The sequence below is a fragment of the Opisthocomus hoazin genome, chromosome 19, assembly GCF_030867145.1.
Source record: "Opisthocomus hoazin isolate bOpiHoa1 chromosome 19, bOpiHoa1.hap1, whole genome shotgun sequence".
In the NCBI taxonomy this organism is placed as follows: domain Eukaryota; kingdom Metazoa; phylum Chordata; class Aves; order Opisthocomiformes; family Opisthocomidae; genus Opisthocomus; species Opisthocomus hoazin.
Window position 1 is genome coordinate 421862 of NC_134432.1, and position 22154 is coordinate 444015.

At 41.1% G+C, this 22154-nt stretch overlaps 1 protein-coding gene across 1 annotated transcript in view; it reads left to right on the forward strand.

Moving 5' to 3' along the window:
• Positions 1-22154, forward strand: part of LOC142363670 (uncharacterized) — a 39599-nt gene that overhangs the window by 13772 nt on the left and 3673 nt on the right. Inside the window, 19 exon segments of the mRNA XM_075439819.1 lie at positions 61-87; positions 89-153; positions 494-545; positions 6126-6152; positions 6841-6961; positions 9216-9387; positions 10154-10366; positions 10468-10612; positions 12051-12257; positions 13302-13406; positions 14504-14656; positions 14992-15240; positions 15747-15959; positions 16448-16660; positions 17964-18125; positions 19784-19912; positions 21150-21238; positions 21488-21611; positions 21719-21927. Of these exon segments, the coding sequence (XP_075295934.1) occupies positions 61-87; positions 89-153; positions 494-545; positions 6126-6152; positions 6841-6961; positions 9216-9387; positions 10154-10366; positions 10468-10612; positions 12051-12257; positions 13302-13406; positions 14504-14656; positions 14992-15240; positions 15747-15959; positions 16448-16660; positions 17964-18125; positions 19784-19912; positions 21150-21238; positions 21488-21611; positions 21719-21927 (2675 nt within the window).

A 22154-nucleotide genomic window follows, 5' to 3' on the forward strand; every position in this document is an offset into this window, starting at 1 on the left:
TAGACAGCATTGTTGTCTTAATAAAAATTTGTAATTACAAAAAAATCTCTCTTTTTGCAGGGAAAGTTCATTAGGATTAACTTAACATTAGGTTACTGGTTATATTGTTGGGGCCAACATCGAGACATGTATCCTACTTAATGCCATGTCGTTGTAAAATGCAAGGTTCACGATTTGTTTTGCTTTTAACCCTAGAATCTATTGGAATGCAGTGAAAGGCTACCACATCTCTACATTCCTTTGACAACATCCATCTCTTCCTTTGTTTCAAAACAGCAGATCAAATATCACAAATTCAGCATGCTTCCTCGTGCTCAGAAATTGGATACCCCAAAATTTAGCCCTCTGAAATCTGCTGACTCTTCAGACTAGCCTTAAAACCAGGGTATGTTAAACAGACAAACCATTGAAAGTGTGCTTGCGCTATGAACATTTCTTTTCTAGAAAAAACACCTTCCTAATCAGAAGCTGAGCTACTGTATTGTGCCAAAAGCTTGGTTTTGTTCTTGTCAGCACTGCAGGAGCAGCTCTCTGCCGGGAAGGAGGTGATGCTCATTATAAAGTGACAGAGCTGGAAGTGCTGGGATGCCTTCTGCTTTCTTAGCTCTTCTGGATACCAGCGTAGACTCAATAACATGAGACCTACTAGTAACTAATACTGAAGCCTAATTTAGTTTTAGCTTTAAGGTTCGTTTTTATTTATGATTGCATAAGAACAAGTAAAAATACTTGCACTGAAAGCCTTTGTCTAAAGTTGTTCTCTTCATACTAAAAATATGTGTGTATTTTTTTTTTTTTTTAGTTTGTTTAGCCTCTTTCCTGGGGGAATAGCAATAGGGTGTTCATAAAATTATGAAATTGGGAGTCTTGGTAAACATTATCGTGTGGGTATGAATCATAAAAATGCTGCAGTTAAGCTTTCATTCCGTTGCCATGAGTTAAACTGCTTAATTTTAAATTCATTGAATGTTTCGAACTATCATAAATGGCTTGCTATATTCGATACTGGCGTATGTGGTTGGAAGTTTTCAAACTATATCAGACTTAGAAGCATCAGCTTCTGTAATTTCTAGTGTATAACACTTAATATTAAGATATTCTGGAATGTGTCAAGACTCAAACTCCTAGAAAACCAGGAGAGGACTTTTGACCAGTCTGTGAAGAAAAAAAAGCAAGAATTTGAAGTTGGAGAGAGGGAATGATTGCTCTGCAGATAGATTTGGAGGCCTTAGGAGGATGCTGTGACTGGAGTGTCGGCAGCATTAGCATTGTCATGTGCTAGGGGAATACATGGCTCTGCAGAATGCTATTTAGAAAGTCATCCTTCAGAACTTGTTTTCTGTGTGGGTTTTGATTTATAAATATTCTTGGATTTATGGCTGTGCAGCCTTGAACAAAACTAGTGTTTTTAAAATTTCTACAGGAGTATAATTGCCTACAACTTTTTGGGGGGGAAGGGAATTATGCAGAGAATGGAACTGCACAGAGTTTGTATACCAAGTACTTCTAAACACACTATTGACAGCTTGGAATGCACCAGGTTGAAGAGACTTCTGTGAGCCTCTTGTCGAGCCTCCTTTCAAAATATGCTTCCCTTTAAAGCTGAGTTTTGAAAACCTTGTGTGATGAAGATTATACAACCTTTCTGCAAAACTTTTCCTGTGCTTAACCACTTAAACAGTCAAAAATAGGTGTTTAAAAAGTACTCCTTGTTTGTTTGGCTGTGTTTCCATAAGCACTTTGTGCCAGTACCTGTGCTAAAAGTAGTCCCCTTTTTGAGTTTTGTCATCGTAACAATTCCTGTGGCCACTCACTGGGCTTGGAGACTGCAGGCTCAAACTACTGTTCTGAAAGTCGTAGAATCATAGAATGGTTTGGGTTGGAAAGGGCCTTAAAGATCATCTGGTTCCAACCCCCCTGCCATCAGCAGGGACATCTTCCACCAGACCCGGTTGCTCACAGCTCCATCCAACCTGGCCTTGAACCCTGCCAGGGAGGGGGCAACCACAGCTTCTCTGGGCAACCTGGACCAGTGTTTCATCACCCTCATGGGGAAGAAATGAAGTCCATCTGGCTTTAGATGAAACAAGTTTCCTCTGTTTGTTGCGTGGCTGCATAACTGATATGAAGTGAAGGCACAGAAAAAAGCTGGGGTGGAAGATGTTGGTGAAGGGAAGGATGAGCTGCTCAGTCTAATGCAGTGCTGGCTAATTCTGTTTAAGTTGCTGGTTGAACTGGAATCTAATTCTCTACTTAGCAGCGTGATCAAATGGGACAGGAGTTTAAGATGGTGGGTGTAATCAGCTGCTTCGTGAGCCATCGAAGACTGTCACGATGAAGACTGGAAAAGTTTTTATTCTTTGTAAAACATAGTTCAGACACAGTAAAAAGAATAGGGTAGTGTCCTGAATAGAAGTTTGATACTTTGATTGTGCTCTTCATTCAATGCACTGCTATAGTAAGCACTGAATTAAGTGTATGTTTATGAAAAATGCAAAATGTTCACGTAACCTAAACCGTTTTGAAAACACAAATGAGTCTCGCTTCTGTAACAATTAATTTTTATTTATATACTGCAGATGAAGAATGTCTAATCTACACACCTAACACTCAAAAGTTAGGAAGTGTCAGAATTGGTTATATTTAAGCAGCCCTAACTTGTTCCTGTTCACATATACATTAGAAAACTGTAGAGGGCTGGTGGTGATCCGTAGTATCCATCTGTACAGCCTTTGCACTGACCTGTGCACAAAGATGATGCTAAACAGGTTTGTTAAATAGACAGCAAGTCATGGATTTACTTTTATCCATCCTGTAACGAATAATTATCAGTGCTATGCATATTACTGAGACTTCTGAAAGTTGCATGGATTTTTTTTTATGAACAATTTGTATGCTGATGAATGAATAATTATCTTCCCAACACCATTCTGAAGTGTAGGGTTAACTTTGTCTCTTTTGCCTGACAGGCAAACCTTTACAGGGTGCTGTAGAATTATTACAAACAAACGCAGCCCCCAGTTTGACACCTCAGGCCATGGCCAGAGTAACAGTAATGGTCTGCCATGCCACAAATGCTCACCATGTAGGTTCTCCAGCGGCACTGGCTGTGAAATGTTTGGCTTACGCAAGGAGCATCACATAGGAGCTCTACTCATCCCTTCAACAGCCTTCTTGTGTCTGGCATTCAGCTGTTTGTCTGTGACACTTTTCTTTCCCAGCCGCCCTGTTTCATCACAGCTGGTGGCTGTGTGCCTGCAGAGGAGTCCTGCGTAGCCCTTGGCACGTCATCCCCAGGCGCAGGGGTCCTGTGGGGAACGGAGCCAGTAACACAGTGTAACCACGGAGGGTGGAATTACAGCGCCGAACAGCCTGAATACTAACGTTTCCTAGTTTTTGAGTGTTTGAATCTGTAGCCACACTGTCTCATTTCTGTTTAATCACAAAGAATGTTAAAGGTATTGTCTTGGGCACAGTGCTAGGAAGCGTGGGTGGGTGGTGGTGGTAAAAAGGTAGAAGAGAAGCTTTAGTGCTTGTGGGACTTGGCAGAGCTAGGTGAGACTAGGGTAGTCCCTTCAATTAGGAATTGAGTCTGGGCTTTCTAGAGCCAGGTGATGGAGAGCAGGGAGAAGCGCATGGCAGTGAGTTATGAACAGGCTCATCTATAGATTGAAGGTGGAATGAAAGTGAGCCTGAATCCTTGTCTGCAGTGTGCTTGGTTGAGCATCAGAACTAACACGTGTACAATTCTAGTTGATGCGTAGCAAGGGAGAAAAGATGGAAGATATCTGTTGTAAATAACTGGAAGCTTTAGCTTCACATCCAACACATCTGCGCTCTAATGAATTTGGGGGGAGTGAGGTGGTAGTGTTAAGAACTTTACCAGTAAATCTGTATATTTTATCTGCACCAGGCATATTGTGGTTTAATCGGTTGTTAACCAGGTCATACATGGACCAGCTTTCTAAAGGCAACCATTGTGCTTTAGCCTGGGCATCTCAGACCAAAGGTGACCCACACTGGTGTCTGTTGGTCTGGTCAGCTATCCCATGCTCCTAGGCCAGCATAGGAGCCTCTCTTGCCTTTGCTGTCAATTATTCCTCTGTAGACTCAGGTGGTGTGGAGAAAAGGTTATTTAGAATGAAAGGGTGAGGAAGAGAACAAGGACAGGTAACTGGTGAGTGGAGGGGGGGGCTCATGTGTCCAGAGAGGGGTTTTGACAGATTAAGCAAGGAGGGTAGGGAGTAAACAGAGTCTTCTAAACTACTTGGCTTTGTGGCTCATCAATCCTGTGTGCACTAAGTGGCATGGGAAAGAGAGAAAAGAATGAAATCGTGTTAATGCATGTGTTAGAGCTGCTTTAATATGGTTAAGTAATGAGTCCTAATTCTGACTCTTGGGCTCTGCTTTAGTTTAGAAACTTTGTGTTTTTGAATGGGGAGGGAAGTCAGTGCAAAATGTAGAAATAACTAAAAAAAAGTTTGCATACACAGCTTTCCAAAAGAAGGAAAAGTGCTGGTTGTCACTCACTGCCTGGGGGCTGCCATGAACTTGCCGTTTCTCCAGGCTGCGTGAGGTTAAGGGGGTACTCTAAGCTGGACTGTGGACATACCTGGACCCTATTCATGGTCAGATACCTGAAATGGGCAAGTGTGTTCCATCGTGGTAGTGTGTGAAGTAAACTTCTATAAATAACTGCATCCATCTACCACCGCTGTATCCAGTTCTAGGCATTCTGGTACTGCGTACCTCTGGTTCAGGTGAATGGAATTAGACTTTTGTTCACTTCCCTGCTCCTCAAAGCCTTCACATCCCAAACCCACTCTTATTGTCACTAAAATTCAGGTTTCTAGGTGGTACCATTTTAAGCTTCAGAAATGGAAGCATAGAATCACTTAAGCTGGAAAAGACCTTTAAGGTCATCGAGTTGAACCGTAACATAATTACTGGTACTTGCAGGTTAATGATGGCTTTCAGTGACTGCATTTGCCTTTGTAGCTGAAATACTAAATTGTTTAATCTGTTTTATGAATTTCAGAAGAAATATAATTGGCTTTGAAGTACAGGATCATGGGTAGGCTCATTCAGACTGAAGCTCCCCTTGGTGAGGATTTCCCAGATGAGCTTTAACTGCCCTAATTGAAACACAGAAGTTAAGTGTGTGTCTGATTATGTTCCGTTCTGTTTCTAAGTGAGGACAGAAATGGACACCCTGAGGAAGCAGTCTATCCTGTCTGAAGATAAGCAAAAGAAATGACTCTTATGTTCCCAGGTGTACCTATCCTTCTCCAGTGATTTCGGAAGGAGCGGTAGCTTCATACTGAAACATCTAATCTTATTTTTAGATCCTGAGTTGTTTTCTGAGCAGGTATGATGCAGCTTTGCAAAATTCACATCACTTAGCTGAGTAAACTAAACCTTTGCTAGCTGCTTTGCAGAACTCTGTCAAAACCTGTTATTCTTCACTAAAACAGTGCTAGTTGCTAGTGATTTAAATTAGTAGACATAAACGGAAGAAGTGTGCGTCTGTCTTGGTGTGAAAATTTCTTGTGGTCTGAGTTTCACCACCGCGTTTTCTCCCTAGGCTCTCTGGTGTGAAGCTCAAGATTGTTAAATTTGCTGACTGGGACAAGGGAATAGGGGAATTGAAAATTTCTGCGTTTCTGCAGAAACTGCAAATTTGTATTTGGGGGTTTTTTTTGTTTTGCTTTATTACACTCATGTTCCATTTACCCTTTTTTCTGGCAAAAGTTAAAGGTATTCCAGTTTTTTAAGACTTTGCTTCTCATGTGGACGGTAATTCTTGAAAGCAAGCTTCTGTCTCGATTGTAGGATTGCCTTTCTTAAGTACTTGAAGTACAGGGCAAAAACAAAGCCACAGGCTCTGTAAGTTTTGCTTTCCTCTTGGTTCTTTCATAACCTTTTTGATCTTTGAAAAATAGTGATGATCTTATCCATACAAAAACACCTTGCAGTGACTAAGGCTGTCGAGACAGGTACTTGGTGTTGTGGGTTTATTTTTGTTGTTGTTTGTCAAAACTGTGGAAAGCAGGGCTGCCGGAGGCCCGGCCAGTCTGACTAATTGAAGTCTTGCTTGTCTTGCAAGCCCCCCTTTCTGTTTGTTGGAGGACCAAAATTCCAAATTTCTGAAGGTGAGACCAGTATGCGTGGTGGAGATTCTGCTCTTAAGTGATGGTAGTACCAAGTGATAGCTCTCAAAGCATTTCAGGCTGCTGTTGCGTTATCTATAGAGTTTGCGCCTGAAGACTTGTGGGGTTTGACCAAGTGGAAGCTGAGACACTGAGAGCTTTAAAAGGGAGATATTTGCCATGCATTCTTTCCAATTCCATGGGTCTTCCAAACCTAAGAGCTGGAAACAGTGTTTATCATAGCTACTGTTGTTCATTGCAAACAGAGTTCCAAAAGTGTAAAACAAAGGCTGTGCTAAAACCAGACCTCCTGTGTGTTCAATTCCAAGTCTCGCTTTCTTGGAAAACAAGTGTTCATGTCTCTGTACGGTTCCAGTTGATCCGTAGTATTGACAGGTCAGTCACTTGAAATGAAATCTGTATTATATCTGGTGTATGAGACCTCTGTATGGATTTTGTATATTCAGTTCTTTGTGTTGCTTAGAGACTATTGTTGTGGAGTCTCCTTCTCTGGAGATATTCAAGACCTGCCTAGACGTGGTCCTGTGCAGCCTGGTCTGGGTGACCCTGCTTCGGCAGGGTTGTTGGACTGGGTGACCCACAGAGGTCCCTTCTAACCCCTACAATTCTGTGATTCTGTGATTCAAATTCTATTGTAGAAGTTATTCTTTCTCCCCTTTCTCATGGCTAGAAAATGAAGCTGATGGAGGATGGAATTGCTGAATGTACTTCTCAGCTGGCTGAAGAAGAAAAGGCCAAAAACTTGGCCAAACTCAAGAACAAACAGGAAATGATGATCACTGATTTGGAAGGTTTGTTCTTGCTACATTTGCCTGTTAACAGGTTGTACATCATGCGAGAAAGGAGTGGATCACTTATTACAGTGTATGCAGTATCTGGTCCAGTCTGCTAAGTGTAACCTTATATGTAGATACCTTAATAGCTGTTGCTTTTATCTAAATCTTGAAAGAATAATTTATTGCTTGCAAGCCTTGTTGCATTTGGCTGCTCAGACTTTCTCGTGTTTGATTTGTTAGCTTTTCATTTTTGAGAATCCATTTTATTTAATGATACACTCCAGAAATTCATGTTGTTGCATGCATCCCTTAGTAACAAGGTAAAACATCTGTCTCTTGGGAAGGCGCTACACTTTTCTATAATAACACATTAGAACAACATATTTCTGGAAAAATGTTAGTAGGCATTCCTTAGTCTTCTAATATTTTTTGAATAAGCAAATCTGAATTGTTCTGCCTTTCTTGATGCTTTGTTTACCTAAAATGGTTCAATTTCTTTGGCCATTTATTTCTGATTGTTTTGCCTGTGTTGTCACGACTGAATTAGCCCTATATGTAACCTTTCATGATGCTATGGTGGGTTTTTTAATTACTTATGGTTGTAAATAGGTATTGTGCAACATTAATAAACTGCCAAGCCAAAGTTGCAAAATATAAGGCAATGTTGCTATCTGCCCTAATTTGGAAATATTTTTTTCACTTACTGTTATGGGCTGTCTTGCTACATATTTTAATACTGATGCGCTTATGGAAAAATACCAAAGTTTAGTCTTATCTGTGTAGGAAGGTATTGAAGTAATACAAATAATAGATGATTGATGTAGCTTTTATTTAAAAAGCCTATTCAGGGACTTTAAGATGGGCATAAGTAAGCTGTACTCATTGGAAAACAATGCTTGAGTAGTTGTGTACTTAAATTGGGACTAGTGTTTCTGAAGATACTTGACATATGTGGTTGGTTATGGTGCTGTTCCCAGAGTGATGACCTTAGAAATGGAAATTAAAGCTTAAATATAAGGCATGCAACTGCTTGGCTAGTAAAGCACAGTAAAATGATACTCTTTGAGACAATTCAAGAAGCCATGAAGGTCACTCTGCTAGGGTCTTGACACTGGTAAGTACTGAAATTTGGGGGGGGGCAACAAAAACCCACAAAACCCCAAAAAAACCCCACTAATTCAGTTTACTGTGAGTTTTCCCCATTGAGAAATTGTGTCTTATGACACTCTTCTGTCACCTGCCAGAAATATAATGTAAAAACAGAGAAAAGTGCTATTTTTTTTTTTTTTTGAATGAGGAGCTGTTTAGAGAAAAACAATGTTACTTTAGATTGTCTGGAAAATCCCAAATACCCCTCGGTAGCTCTAAGATATGATTCTTGAACATGGCTCTGTTTCCATGTAGAAGATGTCCTGATCTTGTAGCAGGCTTAGGAGGGGTGTGAGAAACCCCTGCACTGAGAACCCACAAAGTATTGAACAAGTCTAATAACTTACATTTATTCTAATAGATGTTGAATTGTGCTAATGCTATGCTAAGCAAAACCTTCCTGTGACTTCAATATATTACATACCTGGTCATTAGCTAACTGTAGACAATGCAGCCAATAACTATCTTAATCAGACCACAGGCAGATCATCTAAATGTATTTTATTGCTAGGGCACTGATAACTGGATGGTTTTCACAAAGAAATACCTTAGGGCAGGAGTATCTTGGCTACACAAGGAAATTACTGGAGGCTATCAGGGTTGCAAAGTCTTGCTAAATATCAATGGGATGTGAGTTAGTGGTACAGATACTTGCAAAAATTGTTTATCCAAGTTTTCTTTAAGTTACACTATTTTCCAGTAGACCTTTTGGAGTCTAGCCTAGCCCTTCCACAACTACGCAAGCCATAATTTTTTCCAGTCTGTAGTTCTTCATTTTTGAATCCTGATGTCTGCGATCACCTGGACGAGCAGCTCAAACTGCTCTTCTGTTAGATTCTATTCCTTATTTTTCTGTCAGCATGTGATTATGTTTGTTACCTTACTTCAAACTTTTTTCTCCAGTCATTGACTTTTTCTTGACTTTCTATCTCAATCATGCAGTTCTACTTTGCTATTTCATCTTTCCCAGTCACCCTTCCAGCTGCAGTCTGGAGAAAGAATTGACACAGTGTATATTACACTTCCCACCCTTCTTGCTGTCCCATTGCCCTGCCCCTGAACATTCTGAGGATAACAACAGGAAAAAATTGCTTACAAATATAATCCTTTACTTCCATAGAGCGCTTAAAAAAGGAGGAGAAGACCCGTCAAGAATTAGAAAAAGCTAAAAGAAAACTTGATGGTGAAACAACAGACCTACAGGACCAAATAGCTGAGCTGCAAGCCCAGATTCAAGAACTGAAGATCCAGCTGGCCAAGAAAGAGGAAGAACTGCAGGCTGCTCTTGCTAGGTCAGATCATGATGGAGCTTTATGACTACAGAAGTGTGATAGAAACCTACTTTCCCAGACAGAATTTCAGCTGACTGCAAACTGATGAGTTAAAACTGGGAGTGTTCAAGCAGAAGCCAGTTCATGTTTGTACTACAGCACCTCTAGACACCTGTGTGTTTTGCGTAGACAGGGCAAAAAAGGAACTCAATCTTTCATCACCATCCTTGCTCTATAAAGTTCCAAAACCAATGTTTCATCAGGGCTTAATAGCACTTTGGCTCTGGAAGCTTTTTAGTCTCCCAGAGTTCAGCCTCAGGAGGGGGAAAAAACATGTAATCGTAGAGAGTGTTCTTAGTTTGTCCAAATACTGGATAATGTCTGTCCAACTCAATCAAAGATCTGTGTGGTAGTCTCGCAGCCACATGTTATAAACTAAACACCACCTGAGTTTTCTGAGTAATGATCTATAACTTTGCAGGAAGAGACAGTCCTACAGACAAGGGTGCACCCTTGGGAGTGTTGAGGTCTACAAAACTGGAATACCTGAATGCAAACTGGAAAGCTTGATCATTCCAGTAGTGTATCTGTAGTACCTGGGGCACTGCGCTCATTAGGATCTTGAGAATAAGAGTGCAGTAGTGGCTTTGTCTATGAAATTTTAGGAGGTGGATTTTGTTCAAGTGGGAAAGATGAGTTATTTTTTGAGTACATAACTTATACTAGACTTATGAGAAGAGATCTGAAGCTATGAAATATCATTAACTGTTGTGGTTCTGTTTAACAGAGGTGATGAAGAAGCAGTTGAGAAAAACAACGCACTGAAAGTGATAAGAGAGTTGCAGGCTCAAATTGCAGAACTGCAGGAGGATCTTGAATCTGAGAAGGCATCTCGCAACAAGGCGGAAAAGCAGAAAAGAGATTCAAGTGAAGAGCTGGAGGCTTTAAAAACTGAACTAGAAGATACCTTGGATACCACTGCAGCACAGCAAGAGCTGAGGTAGGATCATGTGTCTGTATAAGCAGGCACCATTAAAATTCACCTTGAATTTACAAAAGACTAAAATGTTGATTTTTGATAACTATTGATGCTTCCTCTAGGACAAAGCTAGAGCAGGAGGTGGCTGAACTGAAGAAAGCAATTGAAGAGGAAACCAAAAACCATGAAGCACAGATCCAGGAAATCAGGCAGAGGCATGCTACTGCCCTGGAAGAGCTCTCTGAACAACTGGAACAGGCCAAAAGGGTGAGCAGAAAATTAATTACAGAAATACATTTTTCAGCTTCAGGACTTTTATAAGTAACATAAGTGGCGTGGTCACTTCCAGTGATATCTGCAGATCTAAATTGTCCTCTGTACATACTTAACTACTGCAGTTGAATCAAATATATCCTGCTGGTTTGAACATATAGCAACTTTTCAGATAGATGCCAAGACTATCTAAAAGTGTTTGTTAGACCTGGAAACAGTGCACCTAGAGATAAGTTGATGTAGTACTTTTGTGGGAATTCTCGAGCAGCCTATGTGCTTATTTGGTGAAAAGCAGTTCTCTGCCTAAGCGAACTGCGGAATGTTTTCCAAATAAGGTAATTGTCATGTCGACACTCACAAATAACAAACTGTGAGTACGGGTAGCGTAAAAGTTCTTCCAGCCACTCTTCACTTTATGCTTGTACCGTGACCTCCAGTGCTAGATATCTGTGGAGTATCTTGCTGATTTGCAGAGTTATATTGTGTCTCTGGTAACCCCTGCCAGAGCAGAGGAAGCGGCACACCTGGACAACGTGGTTCCTACTAGTGCAGCTTCAGTGTCTTTGTTCAGAAGTAGAATTAATCCAACACTGCCAAAAAAAAAAAAAAAAAGTATCTCTAGCTTGTAAAATTTTATTTCTAGTCATTCACAGATATAGGTGTGGACAGTTCATATACTGTAGTAATATTTTTGTGTAGGAATATTTCAGAAGCCTCCTTAGTTTAAAATACTACGTGAGAAATATAGTAGTTAAATCTGATGGAAATTATAGTTTATTCACCTGAAAATCTTACGTGTTTCCTGTGCTCCTTAGTCATTAAATATTCTCAATAAGAGCATAAAAAGACAGAAAAATACCCTACAATCTTAAACAAAGGTCCTGTGATAAGATTGTCAGTTCTGGCAATATAGTAAGAATGGCACTTAAACATCCCTTATGGCAATTACTACCTTTTTAAAAAGGTTTTTGACAAATGTCAGTGCAGTGGTGAAAAGTGCTTTATTATGCACCTCCAGGCTGCTATGCCTACTAAAATCAGGGCAGCTGTAGCTGATATCTTTCCTTTTATTTCTGTGAGATGAGCCATGCTGATCTGTTAATGGGCACATTCCTTCCTGCTCAGTGCTACTCACATGGTCCTTTTACAGCACTGACATCCCAGATCTTACTGAATTCATAGAAATATCTTCTGGTCCTCGCTGTTACCTGTGATATCTGAGAGTGGATTAACTTGCATTACCTTAATTTTTTTGGCTAACATATGCAAAATGTTACACAGCAGGATTTTAAATGCTCCCTACTTACAACTTGCTGAGCAGTTATTTTGTCTTTGAGCTTATAATCCTGATTTGCTGGACTGAATATTTTTAGCAGAAAACTTTATTGATATGTAAAAAAGTGTTGAAGTTCTTCCCTTTTGTTTTTCCTAGTTCAAAGCAAATCTTGAACAAAACAAGCAAGGCCTAGAGTCCGACAACAAGGATTTGGCCTGTGAAGTGAAGGTACTGCAGCAGGTCGAGGCAGAGTCTGAACATAAGAGGAAGAAGCTCGATGCTCAGGTGCAAGAGCTAACTGCTAGGGTCACAGAAGGAGAAAGACTGAGGGTGGAGCTGGCGGAGAAAGCTAACAAGCTGCAGGTAAGGCTGTATGGAATTCCTAAACTGCTGAACTATACACAAGAAAGTAAAAGCTTTAACCATACACAGAAGTGGCTAGGAGGAATGACTATCAAAGATGCAGCTAGGTCTACAGGAATGGGGACTGTAGTTGATGTGGGAGGCGATCTCAGTCATGTACTCGTGTACTTGAGGGACTTGAAAGTGGTGACACACCTCAGATAGCTGGAGAGCCATGACATGAATCCTGAACTTTTTGGACTATGTAAGAATCACAGTGGCTTTGAAGTACATGGCTTCCCATTTTGGAGACCAAATCCTGTAGGAGGCTCTGCTGACAGCTGGCCTACAGGTTTTTGGCTTGGATGTGGAGTTGAGTAGAGTGGGCTGAGCTCATTTGTAGGCTTGAGCAAAAATGTACTGATTGATGATGGCCACACGTTTCCTTTTGTGCTTCAAAAGGAACTTGACAGATAGGGATTGCAAGTAAAGGGCTGTTCCTCTGCGAAATGGAGAAAACAGACAAAATGCAGTCAGAGCTGACTTCTTAGCCACAGCAAAGAGTATTATGAGCAAATCAAGCTAAAGTGCTTGAAAAAGGGAGTGGCCCCATTCTTTTTGGGGGAAGCATTTTGGCAGTCTCTCACTGTATATACAGGTAGCATAGCCTAAAATAGCAAGAATTGGCACCTGGCATTGACCTTTTCTCTTGCAGTGATGCTTTAAACCCAGCTGCCACCCTGATAATCCTTGAATTAATGGTACTGTAAAATACATGGTCCTATAAAATACATGATCCTATAATGAAAAATAGCTTTAAATATGACTGTAGATGTTGGAATGACATGCTCTGCTAAATATCATGGCTAACTCTTATTATGTTCTGTCTTCAGTTCAGGACTGACACGTTTCTAACCAAACTTCAGTATTCTTAGCTTGTTGTACCTGGGATGTGTTGTTGTCTTGCCTTCCACGGAATTTGTGGAGGTTTTGTGTTCCGTGTCAGATGTAGGCTTTGCCATGGATCTGCTGCGCGTTATTACCTTTAGACTGCTTGCTTTGCAGAACGAGTTGGATAATGTCTCAAGTCTCCTGGAGGAAGCAGAGAAGAAAGGCATTAAGTTTGCCAAGGATGCGGCTAGTTTGGAATCTCAGCTTCAGGATACACAGGTGTGTGTGCAGTGAAGCTTGAACTTAGCGCTGAAGATTTGTTCCTCATTGAAATGCTAACTGCATAACAGAAAATACATTTTCATTCATGGTTTGGAAAGCCCCAGGGGTAGAAGCTGTATTTCCTATTGAAGTCTAGTGAAATGCGATGTATGATGATTGCTCAGCTACATGTGGAGCCAGTTTTTCATTATCTAAGATTTACTGCTTGATAGACTGTAGCCTTTCAGTTTCTCTTTTTTATTTCTTAGTCTCTGTGGGAGATAAGTATTAAGTCAAAAAAACCTTTCCAAGTAGGATGTTAATGCAAATAAGGTCCTTGGGGTGTGTGAAAGGCACGAGGGACAATACCCTGTCTTTTACTGACTTAGGCTGAAGTTCTTTACTGACTTCAGCTTAAGTTGTTGAAACTGCGAGTGTTTGGTTTTTGGGTTAAATAGTGCAGCTTGGTACATGTATTCATCACTTAAATATACTCTTTTTTTTTTCCCCCTGTATAAAAATGCTAATGGTGACTATGTGAGTAATGTTCATTACAGTTGGAGAGTTCTGTGAGGAACAGAGTGGGGGAAGAGAGGGCTGGTGGTTACACTTTTCATTAGTCTCGGTTATGACAGAAGTTTCCACTGCCAAATTACAGCTGTCTTTAAACTGACCTTTACATTTAAGCAATGCAGTGAATCTTGAAAGCATGCTGTCATTGCAGGATTTGTTGCTATATATTCGTCTCAGGTGGTTTAAAATAGGGACTCTATATGTTTGTCGGAAAAGAAAGATATATTTTGAAGGCAACTGCTGTGCTTGTCCCTTTGAAGATAGAAAAGTATCATCCATTGGCTTCTCTGAACAGACAGTGGCATAGATTCTCTGAGAAATACGCTTCATAAAGGCTTAAGTGTGCCCCAAATGACTGAGCAGTACCTTTTTGAAAACCCAAATTACGGATGGCTTCATAAGCATGTCGTTGTACAAAACTGCTGAGAGAAAAATAATCAAACCTGAACCTCCAAGTAGAGTAATGGAGGGTGGTGGGCCAAGGCCACACTTAACACGCTATGAACCAAACTGAACTTTGAATATGCCTGTTTGTGTAACAGGAGCTGCTTCAGGAAGAAACCCGCCAGAAACTCAACCTGAGCAGTAGGATTAGGCAGCTGGAAGAGGAGAAGAACAACCTGCAAGAGCAGCAGGAAGAGGAAGAGGAGGCCAGAAAGAATCTGGAGAAACAGATGCTTGCCTTACAATCACAGGTAAGCTGTTGTACATGGCAAGACTTCTGTAAGGGCTGCACGTTCCAGGTGAGATGAATTGGTGTCCTAAACCTCTTGGAAAAATGTCATGTAACTGGCACGTATGCTCGACCACACTTTGGAATAAAATTTTCCATGGACTTTCTCAATTGCCATAGTGACCAGTACAACTAACTGCAGTGGACAGGACTTTCCCCTCCTTGGACTCCTGTTAGCTCATAATTTTTGTGCTACTCTAGCTAGCAATAACACCTAGTTTTGTATTTTTGACTTGTTGCCTTTCTTTCCTTTTCATGATGTACCAAGGAACATTATTTTCTTTTATTTAATTTCAGTTGGCTGATGCTAAGAAAAAAGTAGATGATGACTTGGGAACCATTGAAGGCTTGGAGGAAAACAAAAAGGAATTACTGAAGGACGCGGAGTCCTTAAGCCAACGCCTAGAGGAGAAGGCAATGGCTTATGACAAACTGGAAAAGACAAAGAATGGCCTGCAGCAAGAGCTGGATGACTTGATGGTAGACCTAGATCATCAGCGCCAGATTGTTTCTAACCTGGAGAAAAAGCAGAAGAAGTTTGATCAGGTAGTCTAGTTTCCTGTCATCTTGCTGATTTCTATGATTTTTAAATGGCATCTTGTTTGCGTTGATTGATAAATCTTTTGGGAGCAGCTTGGCCTTTGTTAGGAGTAACTTGTTGCTTCTAATTTCAGTGAGCTAAATGCCATCTTGGAGTCTTGTTAGATCAAGTAATAAGCTCTTTCTATACAAAAAAGAAATTCTATTGGAACAAAAACTTCAGACTATTATTGTAATCCCTCAGGATAGACTAAGAAAGGGTGTGAAGTCTGAACGATGGAAATAATAGGAAAATTATTTCATCTTTGTTAGTAGCTTGCTTTCCTCTCCTCATTCCAGAGTAGCTGTAGCTGTTTTCTTACTAGCCTTTGGATCAAGACTGAGAGACTAGACAGCTTCTGAATGCCAGTTAAACTTAGAGCATTCACCACTTCAGTGACTAAAACACCTCTGAGGCAGGAAGGACCTGATTATAGAACTGATGAGATGGATTAATTATTTCTTATATTCAGATGCTGGCAGAAGAAAAGAACATTTCTGCCAGATATGCAGAGGAAAGAGATCGTGCTGAAGCAGAGGCAAGGGAGAAGGAAACCAAAGCACTGTCTCTGGTTCGGGCTTTGGAAGAAGCCCTGGAAGCTAAGGAAGAGTTTGAAAGACAGAACAAACAGTTGCGGGCAGATATGGAAGACTTAATGAGCTCGAAAGATGATGTGGGCAAAAATGTAAGTAACTTTCCACACCCTATTTTGTTATGAACTGCACAGGGAACAACACAGGAAAATTCCCTGGTTGGAGAAGTGTTTTTGACGCAAATATGGAACGTTTTGAGGCTGATTTGTAACCCAAAATTCTGGAGGAATTAATGCTCAGAACAAGAGGGTGGTCTCTATTAAGATGAGGCCTGTTCAAAAGATGTGAAGACTTGGAGAGCAGCAGTTGCTGGCCTAATGCCTAATGGCACTTGTGCTGGATTTAAGAGCTTGTCTTACTACTACTACTTTTTCTCTGTGAATATTGCACAGCTCATCTCTCCATTCATCTGCACGGATGTTTGTTTGGTTCTCTAATCTGTATCTTAGAGATGCTGCTCTCCCTGTTCTGATTGTCCAGTTTGGAGCATCACAAAGTGTAGTGTACTGAGTTCATATAATGTCTACTTTTGCTGTTAACTGCTGATTTTGAGAGGGTCTGATTAATGTTTGTGGCTTAGGTCCATGAACTGGAGAAATCAAAAACAACTTTAGAGCAACAGGTTGAAGAGATGAGGACTCAGCCTGAGGAACTGGAAGATGAACTGCAGGCCACAGAAGATGCTAAACTTCGTTTGGAGGTGAACATGCAAGCTATGAAAGCCCAGTTTGAGAGAGATCTGCAAGCCAGAGATGAACAGAATGAAGAGAAAAAGAGGATGCTGGTTAAACAAGTATGTATCTTACTGTGCTTCATAGTGGGAAGGGCGTGATGATCTTTGACAAAGCTCTATGGCTTTGAGAACTTGCTACCAGGAAAATAAAACTCTGTGCTTAAAGATCCCATCCTATAGAAGTCCCAAGCACGGATCTTTACCAACAAGACAATAGGTCTTGTTGTGGATTAGCCACTGTTAATGTTAGTCTGCCAGTGGTGGTCCTCCAATTCAACTGTACCTTGCCTCAAAAGCACTCAACATGCAAGTAGATTTGACTGTTGCTGCATGGGTGTCCTTCAAGCCCGTCCTGTTTGGTGTACAGCAACAAATCCATGGATGCCGACATAGACTGAAAGACTGTAATTAAGTGAACAGTTTCTTAAATGAAAAACGTAGCAAAGATTCCAGATTTGCCAGACTTGAGTCTCTTCAGATCTACTTTATGATACTAGAGTTCTAAAGAAATGCCTTTAAAATTTCATGCTTGTAGGAGAAGATAGATCTAAATTAACATTTCTAAAGCTTTAAGGAAAAAGCACCGAATATTTCAAGATTTATCACAAGAAAACAAAAACCTACTGAGAATTACCTGTATAGAGATCTCCTATAAATAAATAAAAGCATTGACCTGGAAGGCTTTTGAAGTTCCCTGCAATGCTGAATTGCTATTGTCTTGCACTGGACAAGAGCTCCTGACCTGGCATGAGGAGAGAGGCTTGATTCAAAAGAAACATATTCCTTCATGTTGGTAACCTGTGGCACTTCTGGCTCACTTTTATTGTTGCATGAGTTCATCTTAGTTCTTGTTAGTTGCTTTCTTAGATACTTTGCTTCTCTGTTCTCTTTTGAAAAAAAGAAAAGTTGTTGGTGTATACATTCTAGTAGCACATCTGTTTCAAAGAGAATTATTTCTTTTTTTTTCTTCTTGAGAATGTGTGGTGATTCTATGTCGTATTTTCCTCTTAGTGGTTCGATCAGAATTAGCAACATCTGCCCCCAAGTCATACCTAAATGTAGACAGATGTACTGGGCCAGAAGCTGATCATGAAGTAGCTGAACAGATGAAATGGAAATGCTTCAGACTCTGAGCTCTTTTCTTTATTTTCCTTTTGTCAGTTCAGAGATCTCTGCTTCCAGTTTGTGGATTTTTTTGCCGTCTGCAGTTTCTTCCCATGTAGCTGAGTTCTGTAGGCTCTTCGAATCAAGTAATGCTAATTCTGATCTGCAAAGGCCTTTCGGATTCATCAGCCATTTTGTTAGGATTTTGTGTTTGCTCTGTTCCTGGAGCTTGAGCCTGTTAAATCCCTTGATTTCACAGGTGCGAGAGCTGGAGGCAGAACTGGAAGATGAGTGCAAACAGAGGGCTCTTGCTGTGCCAGCCACGAAGGAAATGGAGATGGATATGAAAGACCTGGAAGGTCAGATAGAAGCTGCAAACAAGGCTCGAGATGAAGCAATCAAACAGCTACGTAAGCTCCAGGTAGGCACAGCAAATCAGCTGAGCTGCTTTCCCTCCTGCTGACAGTGTGTCAAGGGTGCTGCTTTTCGTTACATGCATTTGTAGTGTGAAGGCAAGAAGGAGTATCAGACTCAGCTATGCTGGCACACGTCACAGTATCTGGCCCGAACTTATCAGCCGCTCAAACCTCCTCTCATCCTTTTGTTGCTAAGGAGTTAAGATTGTCCCCCACGTACTTCTATTCAATAGTCATCATTTTCAACGCTTTGCATAAGGATTTACTGAGGATTGCTTTTGAGGCTGAATCTTTAAAATTTATGGTTGTTTGTATCTTTGAATTTACTGATTTCAGCTCAGCTCTTGCTGATTGCTACTTCCTCTAGTTGAGGAAGCCAAAAATGCTGCAGAGAAATAGGAGGAGTAAATTTTAGTTGCTTTGAAAAAGATCCAAGATGCCTATTTTTTTAGATTGGCAAGAAGAATCCAGTACTTGTGTCAAGGATTTATTTCCCATTCCCAGAGAAATACTCCGTCTTTAGTAGAGGTCAGTTTTCCCAAGGCTTTCAGTGCCATGGCCCAAAGCTGCAGGAGTATGATTCCGTGGTAAGACCATGTATAGCACAGAGCAAACTGCATTGCCTTTCTGCCCTATCCACTCTATTCCTTGGCAATCCTACTTCAACTGAATGAGGGCAATTTTGGAACTTGGTCCAGGCGCTGGATGAGAAGGGAATGGAGATTATAGCAAGAAATGCTGGTACCTAGCAGTAGCGGCTTCTCTGTTCCCAGAGGCTGAGTCAGTTACAGAGTTCATACCTGATCCCTGTACACTTTCATGCAAGCACGTGAAATAAGTGGTCTCATGACTGGTGGTATTGCGAAGATGCAGGTACAACTTCAATGCAGTTTCTCCAGCTTTATTCTTTTAGCATCTGAAGTCAAACTTGTGTGAATTAAGATATCAGTCTGTGTTAAGTGTCTTACGGGAAGGATAAGTATGTGCTTCTACGTTATATGTGCAAAATGGTGAATTGTGGTACTTCTACACTGAGAAGTTTCTTACCTTGGGTACTTGTAATAGGTTTTATCAGTCAATTTAAGTAAATAGGTTTGTTTTTTTCCAAGACAATTGCAAGAGCATTACCTATCTACTACAAAGGTATCTCTACTACCTCTACTAGAGGTTTCTTCCTACAAGAAATCTACTAATAAATGAAGTGAAGTCTTCTAATGGGATATTTCTGATGAGGAGTGAGTGATGGAAAGATGAGAAAATGAAGGGTTTAGACTGAAAGAGGGTAGATTTAAATTGGATATAAGAAAGAAATTCTTCACTCTGAGGGTGATGAGGCACTGGCCCAGGTTGCCCAGAGAAGCTGTGGCTGCCCCCTCCCTGGCAGTGTTCAAGGCCAGGTTGGATGGGGCTTTGAGCAGCCTGGAAGGTGTCTCTGCCCGTGGCAGAGGGATAGAACTCTGATCTTTAAAGGTCCTGTCCAACCCAAACCATTCTATAATTCTATGAAAATAAGAACTGAAAATAAATATATTTAAGTGGAATGAAGCCACTTTAGGAGGAAGGTCTTGCCTCCTAAGGGCAAAAAAGCTTCAGAGCTACTAATAAATCTTGTGGTTGTCCTGCTGTATCATGGCTTATTCTTTCCTCTGCTCTCCAACTGCAGGCTCAAATGAAAGACTACCAGCGGGAGCTAGAAGAAGCCCGTGCATCCAGAGATGAGATCTTTGCACAGTCCAAAGAAAGTGAAAAGAAGCTCAAAGGTCTTGAAGCAGAAGTACTCCAGCTCCAAGAGGTGAGATTGATATCCAAGAAATCTGTTTTTCTTTCTAGAGAAAAGGGGAAGGCCAGAGTGTGTTTGTTTTTTTTAAAACAAAAAAAAAAGTAAAAAGCCATCCAGTGAGTTGAACAGAAAAGTGGGAGCCTGGAGATGTTTCTCTTCCTCACTGCCCCAGGTCATTAGTGAGCTTCTTATAGCTTTGTAGGAATCCTTCTAGTAGTCTGGACTTCCTTTCTCTGCCTGGGTAGCAGGGAAGCCTTACTACTGCTTGAACAGATTTCAAGCCTCACTGAAATTTGCAAGGTGGTTTGAGAGTCTCTGGAAGCTGTGGTGCACAGTGTCAGTACTAAAACTGGTCACTGGAAGTATATAAAAACCTAACAATCTCTCCAGTACCTCAGTGGACCATTTAAGTCTGTGGAGGTTTATCTCTCTGCTATCTGAGGTCCTCATCCCTTTCTTTTACGGGCATCTGTTCCCTCATTGTTGGCAATTCATGTAAGAGCTCCAAGTCGTGCTACATATCGCTGTCACTTATCTCCGATTATCTCCGTTGTCTGCCACAAGGTTAAACGTTTGAGGTTTGAAGGCAACAGAATTGCCTTGTGTGAGAGACGGCCTCTTTTTGCCCTGTTAGCTGCAAAGGTTGAAGCAATCACTCAGCTTACACTGCACTTAATGTTTGAGACTTTTACCTACAACTTACTAGAGCTTCTCCATGTCATTCTTTCACAGACGTCAAACTGGTCAGTCTTGCACTTGCAGTGCATTAGATTGTGTCCTTCTTAGTGAATGTCTGGGTGTTTCTACCACTCAATACAATTTCACAATAGAAGATTCAGCGCTGTTATACTTTTGTGCTAAAAATTCATTTTCTATACTTTGCTTTCAGTCATGCTACGTACTCTGTAGGAACCTAAAAAATTTGCTTAATTTAGTGCTCACGTTATACTTAATGAATTAGAGCATGTGACAGAACGGTTTTCTCCTCCTGCTTAGGGCTTGAATGTTACTGGCCTTTTCAGGGGACGGGGAGAAGTAAATTCATAGTAGTCATGTGGCAGTTACGGGAGGGAAAGATCAAGGTGATGCGTCCTGCTAGCTTTTACAGCTGTTGGTTCTGTTTATCCATTAAAAGACCTCGGCGATATCACACTTCACAGCATCTCCCAGAAGTTATTAGAAGGCATAATTGTTTGCAGAAGTTTTGAGATTCCTAATGCTGTAATGAATATTTCCTAAACCTTCACAGGAGTTTGCTGCGTCTGAAAGAGCTCGTCGTCATGCTGAGCAAGAAAGGGATGAGTTGGCTGATGAGATTGCAAACAGCGCTTCGGGAAAGTGAGTCATCAAATGTATTAATTGTGCATCTGAAGAACTTCAGGCACCAGCAGCTGCAGTTCTTGGTAGCCTGCTTGCAATTTCTGTATTGACCTGTTGTCCCGATAAAAATTCCTTCTTGTTACGAAGAGAATTGCTTACACAGTAGCTTCTCGTTACAGTTTGGAATGTCTAAAGTATCAAAAGCAAAATAGCCAGTTGCTTTGTATCAGATCTGAGCGTGTCTTGACCCAAATACTTCTTTTCTAGGTCAGTGCTGCTGGATGAGAAGCGCCGGCTGGAAGCTCGGATTGCACAATTGGAGGAAGAGCTCGAGGAAGAGCAGAGCAACATGGAGCTTCTCAATGAGCGGTTCCTAAAGACCACGTTGCAGGTGAGTCCGTTGGTGGCAATGCTGTAGGGGCAATCTATGTTTCAGTGTGCAGATAAGTGGAGGATCTGAATAGCACCAAATGATCTTCTATCCTCCTCCTCTGAAAGGTTGACATGCTGAATTCTGAGCTAGCTGGGGAGCGGAGTGCCGCCCAGAAGAGTGAAAATGCACAGCAGCAGCTAGAAAGGCAGAACAAAGAGCTGAAAGCCAAGTTGCAGGAACTGGAAGGATCTGTGAAGTCGAAGTTCCAGGCAACAATTTCTACTCTAGAAGCCAAGATTGTGCAGCTAGAAGAACAGCTTGAGCAGGAAGCCAAGTAAGGAGAAAAAGAAAAAAAAATCTGTTTGCTTGTGTTTGCCATGTCTGAAACCTCTGTGCCTTAGGTTTTTGTGGGGCTGAGATATGAGCTTCCGACAAAGGCATTGGGGTTTCTGATCAGGAAACCTACTGTTTGGGGGACACATTTTGACAAGACAACTGCAAAGTAACTGGGGTTGAAATTTTCAGAAACTATTTGCTCCGTAACTAAAGCTGCTGAATTAA